The sequence below is a fragment of the Teleopsis dalmanni genome, chromosome 2 (assembly GCF_002237135.1).
Source record: "Teleopsis dalmanni isolate 2A chromosome 2, ASM223713v2, whole genome shotgun sequence".
Classification (NCBI taxonomy): domain Eukaryota; kingdom Metazoa; phylum Arthropoda; class Insecta; order Diptera; family Diopsidae; genus Teleopsis; species Teleopsis dalmanni.
Window position 1 is genome coordinate 212,142,864 of NC_051847.1, and position 8,993 is coordinate 212,151,856.

The 8,993-nt window shown below is 29.2% G+C and overlaps 1 protein-coding gene across 1 annotated transcript; it reads left to right on the forward strand.

The window, feature by feature from the left end:
* The first annotated feature begins 2,373 nt into the window (after nt 1-2,373).
* LOC119683947 (ADP-ribosylation factor-like protein 8) lies at nt 2,374-8,370 on the forward strand. Its single transcript, XM_038097842.1, has 4 exons — nt 2,374-2,659; nt 5,013-5,167; nt 7,164-7,325; nt 7,394-8,370. The coding sequence occupies exons 1-4, from the start codon at nt 2,537-2,539 to the stop codon at nt 7,512-7,514; spliced, it is 561 nt and encodes a 186-aa protein (XP_037953770.1). The 5' UTR covers nt 2,374-2,536; the 3' UTR covers nt 7,515-8,370.
* The last annotated feature ends 623 nt before the right edge of the window (nt 8,371-8,993 follow it).

Genomic DNA, 8,993 nt, shown 5'->3' on the forward strand with positions numbered 1-8,993 from the left:
GCTATCATATTATTAATCAGTTCATTAGGATTTTGTTTAATGGAAATTCTGGTAGACCGATGCGATTCCTGTCGCAACGCAAATGATAATTGTTTCTTATTTTTATTATTTTTCATAGATTTTGCTTTTTCCTCAGTATTTTGCAGCATATTTTTGTTCCTTAATATTATTTGTCGAACCGTCTCATGGGAAACTTCAGCACCATATTCATTTTTTATTTCCAGAGCAATGCAGCGTGTTCCTTTTTTTGGATTTTGTCGGGCTTTTTTTAAAATTCGTGATTCGTCACGACGAGATAATTTTCTTGGTCTGCCAGATGAACTTAACAACTCTAATCTACCCTCATGTTCTGCTCTATTAATTATATTATAAACAGTTCTTAAGGCCAATTGGTATTGCTCCGCTAATTCCTTTGCCGTTTTCCCATCTTTGTAACTGAAGTAAACCGATTTTATAATTTTTTGATCCACACGCATCCCTGGCATTTCAGTTATGAGTCTTCAAACCTCAGTAAAGTTTATACTGCCAGGAGCGAGTTATCCGATTTTTATTTGTGCTTACTTTAACTTTTTGCAAAACGTTAATTGACGCATGAAATATAAACAAAACACAGCTGTCTTGTTTAAATGTGCTAGTGCTGCCAATAAATTTGTAAAAAAAGCTTAACGTATTTTATGTTTTAAAAACTCTTAAAGCCGATTTTAAGTCTGCGTAGGCACTTAAAAGAATTTTGATTCAAAGTACTTTTGACTTACTTAAAGCACTTCAATATTAAGTTTAATATGAATTATCTGTTTTAAATATTGCGTGAACATTTTAAAAGTACTCAAACCTTCGAAGACACGTGATTAGTTGGCAGGAACCTAAAAGTACTTTCGATATTTGTGTGTAAACACTTTTAAATAGATTTAAAAATCTGTTTTAAAATGGATTCTAAGACGTCATTATCAGTTAGTATATTTCAGTTAGTATATGAAGAAGTATATTTCCAGACATCTTTCAAATAATTCTTTTGTTATATTTTCAAATAATATTTGCAAAGTCGGGAAGTGGGCAGAGATATTGTAAAGGGAAATTACAATTTATATATTTCGATAGACAAATATTTCTATTCAAGAAGTAATTAAAGATGTATTAATTCGGTCGTTGTCTTTTTTTACAAGTTTGTGTGATTTGACACTTTTGATTTAAAACGTACACAAATCAAATTTAAAATCGTTTTTTAGAAACAGTCAAGAAAATTATATTTTTTTTTGAATAATGCATTTCACTATATCAGAATCAATTTTTACACAATTGTTTGTATGTTATTGTTTTTAATAACATTTGAAATGCTTTAACTATTTATTATTTACTACTATTTTATCAGTTCATTTCAATTATTTAATTTTATTTATAATTTCAATAAGAAAAATGTTTCGAAAAAGTTTTTTTTTTAAAAAATTCAAACCGTAGAATATATTCATCCAATTTAGATTGATCTAGCTTAGATTGTATAGGTTAACCTATTGATCCCTAATGATATATAGTTAAACAGGTAGAGCAAGAAATTATAATCTAAATATGTGGTAGGTATTATGTTTAATGTCAATGTTTTATATGAAATTAAGGAATGGTTGAAGCGACATTCTTAATAAGGCGGGTTTGGCGATAAGGTATGGTAATAAACGTAAACAATTTTTTAAAATCTCTTTTGTTTTCAGTTCCCGGGATATTCTATGTCATCCAATAGTATTTTTTATCTTATATGTATCATTAGTAGATTATGACGTGTTTTTAAGTAGTTAGAACACTAGTTCTAATCAAGTTTAGTTTTTTAGACTAGATACCAGAATGGAAAATTTATTTCTTATTTTTTAAACTAATTTAACTTATGACAATGACTGATGTAGTCAACTGCCGAAATTTACTATTATCGGGTTAATTATCATTATCGGCTTAATAGAGATATTCATTAAAAGTAGTATATATTATTAGTTTTATAAAAATGCTTTTTATTATTATTATTATGTTGAGTCATATTTTCTTCAATATGCCTTGAGTATTGAACCTTTAAAATTTTATATAGATTTTGTATAAAAAATGGTACAGATTGCTGTGTATATGTTGATTTAAGTGCAAAAGTTTAAACATAGCGTCATAATACGTTTTTAAAATTAAGCACTAAAGTGACACTTTAAATTTAAATAAATTTCACTTGTAGTATAAAGTCGACAATTTTTAGTGAATTGATATGATAACACAAAAAAAAATAACTTTTTTTGACACTATATTTATCACTAAAGGGTTAATGTTGCTAATTTTCTTTTCTATGTTCCACAATACAAATTGTCTCGTATGAAACAGTAACACTGCCAAACATCTGTCATCTGCTGTCAAATAAACAAAAACTATGAAAGGCAGAGAGAGAGAACAATAAAAATCGTCGCAGAAGTGAAAAATTTTTACGAAATTGCTTTTGGGCGTTTGGCTACACACATTTTATATTTAATAATAAATTATTAACGAATTAAAAAACGTAATAAAGTAAGCAGAAATGTTGGCGCTAATAAATAGGATATTGGATTGGTTTAAAAGTATCTTTTGGAAGGAAGAAATGGAATTGACGTTAGTGGGACTGCAATATTCAGGCAAAACAACGTTTGTCAATGTTATTGCGGTGAGTAATATTAAAACAAAGAGAATGAAAAATAAATTATATTTGGTCAGTAAATTACAGAATTTAAAACAAAAGTTTTAAAATGTATCATAAGATGAAGTAATTTATTTGCATACAGAGAAAAAAAAGAGCATTTCTGTTGATTAAAAACTTTCCATATTAAAAATATTAACGGATTTTATTTATTAATTTAATTAAATTTTAATTAGACCTTTACTTTTGTTAACACATGCTTTTAATTTAAACAAAAATAAAGCAGAAATAGAAATCAATAACTTTATAATGTTAGACGCTAAAATGGTCTCTTCTTTGTCACTCGTCCCTTGCCATCAACCGCAGCTAATTTAAGTATTAGAGTTTGAAATTTAAGTAGTTAGCATTTCTAGTATGACGCCATCTCTCACATGCTTCCCTATCATCGCAGTATGTTATCAAATTTTGAATTGTATTGAAATGACTATTCCTATATTTAAATAGTTTTATTTGATTTTTGTTTACTAACCATAATCTGCTCGGTAATTAATTTCGACTGTAATCTTTTATTGCTTTATTTCAATAGTTCAAAGCAGTATTCATTTACTGTTTGTGTGCCACCGTCTGCCCTACAATCAACTTTACTCTCTGACTCATTCGCTTGGTCATGCTGTACCCAACAGCGCATTAAACACGGTCACTTAGTTAGCTTTTCAAGCCACATTATCTTTATGGAATGCGATACGAATATTTATAACATAATTCATTCCATACATGCTTTAGAAATTCAAATACTTGCACTCAAATCCAATCTAACTTAGCTGAATGAAGTATTTATTATTGAAATGGAATTTGATAAAATAAATCGTTTCTTAAATGAAGCATTTGAATAAATAAATAGTGCAATAGTGCAGCACTTAGTATATTTTTACTATTAAAGTGAAGTCTGCAAACTGTTACTTACACTTTTATAAAACACTGTTTAATGCTTAAAATGTTAATTAAAATTAAAAAATCTTTTTTTTTGTTTGATAAAACACGATTAGTTAGTGTCTAAAGCACTTTTACTCAATATGGTAGTGTCTGTGACCACTTGGGTGATCCACTGTAACAAAGGTATCTTTGAAATATGATAATAAGTTATTTAGGTGAATTTAGAGATATGAGGTAAATCCTATATAGTGCATTAGAATAAGAGAATGCAATTCTAAGTTAATGTGAGCATCCACAGAATCAAAAATAACTTCAACGCTCTGTCTTTGATTTGCTTTTGCATGCTCTCGATTCTTAATATTTTGTGCATATCTTCATTCCTGATATATCATGGATCTTTCAGCATACGTTTGAATACAATATTTTGTAAAGTTTGATTTTTTCTAATAGTGGTTAGAGCAGCGTTGTCATAAGGAACACAGCCATAATAATAATGTACGATCTATTTTAAATCTAGATTTATTTTGAATCTAGATTTATTTTAAATCTAAATTTAATTAAAATTGCTATAAAATAAACCTATATTTAAAATAAAACTAGATTTAAAATAAAAATCTAGATTTATTTGAAATCTAAATTTATTTTGAATTTAGATTTATTTTAAATCCAGATTTATTTCAAATCTAGATTTATTTAAAATTTAGGTTTATTTTAAATCTAGATTTATTTAAAATCTAGGTTTATTTTAAATCTAGATTTATTTTAAATCTAGATTTATTTTAAATTAAATTAAATTTTTATTTTATAGAAATTTTAATTTACTTGCAAAGTTGGAGTTTCAAGATTGTATACATATTTTTCTTTAGAGAGTGTTTAAAAAGCTAGTCGGCAGCCACATTGAATTTAAGAACAAAGCACTTAAATGATTGATAAAACAAATACAAACTAATGGAATTATTGTTGTTGTTGTGGCTCGCAAAGATCTATAAAGCAGATAACATGAAAGAAATTACAAAAACATACATGGGCTAAGTATGGATAGGTGAAGATAGTGTGAGTAGAGTGGGAGGGGGTTATTTAGCAGTAAAAATGGATTGGGGATGAGTTGGATTTAAATTTAAGTCAACCATAAACAAAGTGGAGAAACTATGCCTCTTCTATAGGGAGGAAGAGACTCGCTGGTTTGAAGAGACTCGCGATTGATTTGCGAGTCATATTTTAGTGAAAGCAAAAGAGTGTTTCCCTTCAATATAAGAATAGTATTTTATACTCATGTACAGTGTTTTTGTACAGGTGTTACACTAGATTATATCACTACTACTATATGTTTGTTGTATTTCTTTAAATATTTATTTTATAGAGCTCACAGTATACGCAAGCTATTTTATACTGTTATACTCTCTTTGTTTTTGTTTGATAAACTTTTAATTTATTTTATTTTTTTCAGTCTGGCCAATTCAGTGAGGATATGATACCTACAGTTGGCTTCAATATGCGAAAAATTACCAGAGGAAATGTTACTATAAAAGTTTGGGATATTGGTGGACAGCCAAGATTCCGATCAATGTGGGAAAGATATTGTCGTGGTGTAAATGCAATCGTGTAAGTAGCAATAAAATCTTATATAAAAAGTTTCCAAGACCACTGATGATGGGTATTTGGCAATACTCGAAACAGCTGAATGGTCAGCCAAAAATTCAATTAATCAAAAAAAAAAACAAAAAAATTTTTTGTTGTTGTAGTTCATTACTGTTCGAAAAAACCTCTTTAAAAAAAGTTAAAATATCAATAATGATATTGATATGAGTTTATTCTATATATTATACTGCACATTATATGAATATATGCTAAATATACATTGGAGGCCCCAAGTAAGCTTACGATACTATTGAAATGAACGGGCTATATAATAAAAAAATTTTCTATGAAAGTGAGAGTCTCAATAAAACTAGATAAAATTATTTGACTTGTTTAATGAAAACTGCAGGACATGTATAACAAAGAGCGTTCGATACTTTATTTTACTTTTACTATAATACATTGTGACCGAAAAGTTTTCGGGAAATTTTAAATAAAACGCAAAATTCTTAACCTTCATCAATATTTATTTTATCTCCTTCAAAATTGCTCCATTAGAAGCGATAACACAAATGCAACGTTTCTTTCCAATCATCAAAACATTTTTTATAGGCGCTTTCCGGTATGGCTTTGAGTTCCCTCTGCGAATTCTGTTTTACGTCTTCTATGGATTCAAAACGCGTTCCTCTGAGTGGTAATTTGAGGTTGGGAAACAGGAAAAAGTCACACGGTGCAAGATCAGGTGAATACGGTGGCTGTTCGATGGTATTTATTGAATGTTTGGCCTTAAAATCGTTGATAATGTTGAACAAATTGAGGTGAATCGGAACAAGCCGGGCGTTGACACGTCGCATACACAAATTGTCCACCAAAATCAAACGAGCCATCTCACGACCGATGCCTAGCTCTCGTGCTATCTCTCTAACACTCACATGAGGATTTTTGAACACGATTTCCTTTGCCTTTTCAATGTTTTCGTCGGTGGTAGAGGTCGAAGGTCGTCCAGAACGCGGCATGTCTTCGACGGTCGTACGACAGTCCTGAAAGGCTTTGTACCACTCATAAACTTGAGTTTTCGATAAAACTGATTCCCCATAAGCCTTTTGTAGCATTCGCAACGATTCTGCACACGAAATTTCGTTCGAAAAACAAAATTTGATGCAAACTCTTTGTTCAATATTTTTTTCCATTGTTTTTTTCGCAACGCACTACTGAGGTGAACTGGTTTCAACAGCTGCCGTAAACGAACTGTCCGACAGATCGCGCTCATTTTTGGCATAGTAATTTAGGACAGTGCTGCCAAACTACATAAACTTAAAATATCGAAAAATATACAGCGCGCGAATTTTAAATGAGAATTTCCGAAAACCTTTCGGTCACAATGTATATATAGTATATAGGTATAGTATGTAGTTACTACAAAAATAGTAGTAATCAATTATCAAATGATACTCACTATTCCAATCGGAGTTTCACAGTAGCGCTATCTGATTATTAATCAGACGGCGCTAATAATAATTATTATTAATTATTAATCATAACGAAAACAGCAAAGGTGCTTGTGAAGTTATCGTGTAATACTTCTGAGAACTACAGATGTTGCTATAGCTAGTGAAGATTCTTTGTATTTAAGCAGCATAGAATTTTTCCTTGTCAGTGGATTTAAGTACTACTGCTATTGTTTTTGTTGTTATTGCAACTTCTTTGAATTTTAGAGGCAAGAACTTGAGAGCAATGGCAAAAAGTACATAAATGGAGAGATTATTGAATTTTAGTGAGAGTAATGTGAAAATAAGAAAGAGGAGGATAATTGAGAGTATTAAACCTAGTTATGGGCCACATCATCTATAGTTGGACAATACGTGGGGCTATATTTTGATTATAAACTAATTGCTTGAAATTTTTACTACTTTTATATAAAATTTTTGGTCTTTAAAAGTTGTATTCAGATATCATGATAACGCTTTGAGATATATATCTATAAATAAAAAATAATTTAATAATATTTATTTTATTCTAGCTATATGGTGGACGCTGCTGATTTGGAAAAAATGGAAGCATCAAGAAATGAATTGCATTCATTATTAGATAAACCGCAATTGGTCGGCATTCCAGTATTAGTATTGGGCAATAAACGTGATCTTCCAGGTGCTCTAGATGAAACTGGTCTTATTGAACGAATGTAATAGAGAATAAAAATTTTAATAACTGTATTTAAATTATTCTCATTTTTTATGCTTTATATTACAGGAATCTATCAAGTATACAGGATAGAGAAATTTGTTGTTATAGTATTTCGTGTAAGGAAAAGGATAATATTGATATAACACTGCAATGGTTAATTGCGCATTCAAAAAGCCAAAATCGTTAAGGGAATCAAGTAAGCAACTGTTTGTCATGGTGCTATTGTACTGTCGTTAAAGCAGTTGTCTGTCGGTAGATCGTAAGGGGCACACAACAATGTGAACAAATACATTTTCGCTAAAAAACTAGACATTTAACTTTTATAATTAATGTTTAAAATTATGCGCTGAGGCAACATATATATTAAATAAGATGGAATTCCAAACGAGTAATTTGTGATATAATATGAACTTCGAAAATTGCCTTAGCAGAAGGTAAAGTAATATTTTGGGAACTGTCATGTTTTGGAATTTTGTCTTATTTCGTGCAAATTATTTTGTTTAAAAACACGTATATATTTAAATGTCAATATTTTTTTTCGTTTTATTTACATGTATTTTTTCCCTTTTCTAACTGTTTTGTATTCTCTCTGCTATATATTATAATTTTTTTTTGTAATTATATTAAATAAGTATATTTTAGTGATTGGTGTGATTATGTTGTAATTTCCTATTTTTAATTTGTATAAAAAATTATAAATATTTTAAATCGAATTTGTAGGACACAGCTTCCTTAAAAAAATAAACATAAATGTCAACACAATGCGTAAAGAATTCATTTTTGCTAAATTTAAAATGTTAAGCAAATTTAATTTCCTTTAAATCAAAAGAAATGCACTCTTAGTAATACAAAATTGTAATAAAAAGACGAAATATCAATTGTTAATCGTTTCTCATAATTTGCTATATATAAATTATATTGTTCGTTTTACGGTTTGCTTAAATTTTAATTGCTACATGCAAAGAATCTAAGTTAATATTAAAATGAAGTAATTAATTAAAAGCATTGATAATATATAAATAAAATAAATTAATATATAAATATTAAACAAAAACAAAACACGAAGTACGTAATTATTTATTCGTATTTTTTTTTTTTTGCTATATTTAAAGTGCAGCATAGTTTTTATTGCTGTCAAAATAGTGACTAAAATAGTGACTAAAAGGCTCAATATTTGTTACCATTCTGTAAACTTATTTTACTAGATTTATAAGTTGTTTTATAAGTTTATAATTTGATTTATAAGTTCTGAACTGGAGAACTGTAACCATAGTAGATCTGTGCTACAGCCGATACTGCATGAACAGAAAATATTCAACCTTTCAAATGAAGGACAAAAAGTCAGCCGTTGAGTATGTCTTATTATCAGTTGAGGATAGGATTCCACGGGGTTTACTATTCTGTTCATAACCCAGTCATAAAGAACGTGAATAGACGTTTCAATTGCTTTCAAGCAAAACTGGTATTCTATCACCATGGACAGGTCATGATGATCCGTCAGATTAGGTGTTAACAGCCTTGGTTCTGTTTTTCTAAAGAGGAATACTTAAACATAGTTGTAAGACCGAACTATTTTCTTAGATTGGTGGTTACTTGAAGTGTTCTATTAATAGGTTCCAGGAACGGCTGGAACCTGATATGCAACCAAGTTTACTATTCCCAAAAG

Coding starts and splice junctions, on each gene's coding strand:
- LOC119683947 (XM_038097842.1), top strand. CDS start 2,537: ATGTTGGCGCTAATAAATAGGATATTGGATTGGTTTAAAAGTATCTTT. Junction 2,660..5,012: donor CGTTTGTCAATGTTATTGCG/GTGAGTAATATT, acceptor TATTTTTTTCAG/TCTGGCCAATTCAGTGAGGA. Junction 7,326..7,393: donor ACTGGTCTTATTGAACGAAT/GTAATAGAGAAT, acceptor TTTATATTACAG/GAATCTATCAAGTATACAGG.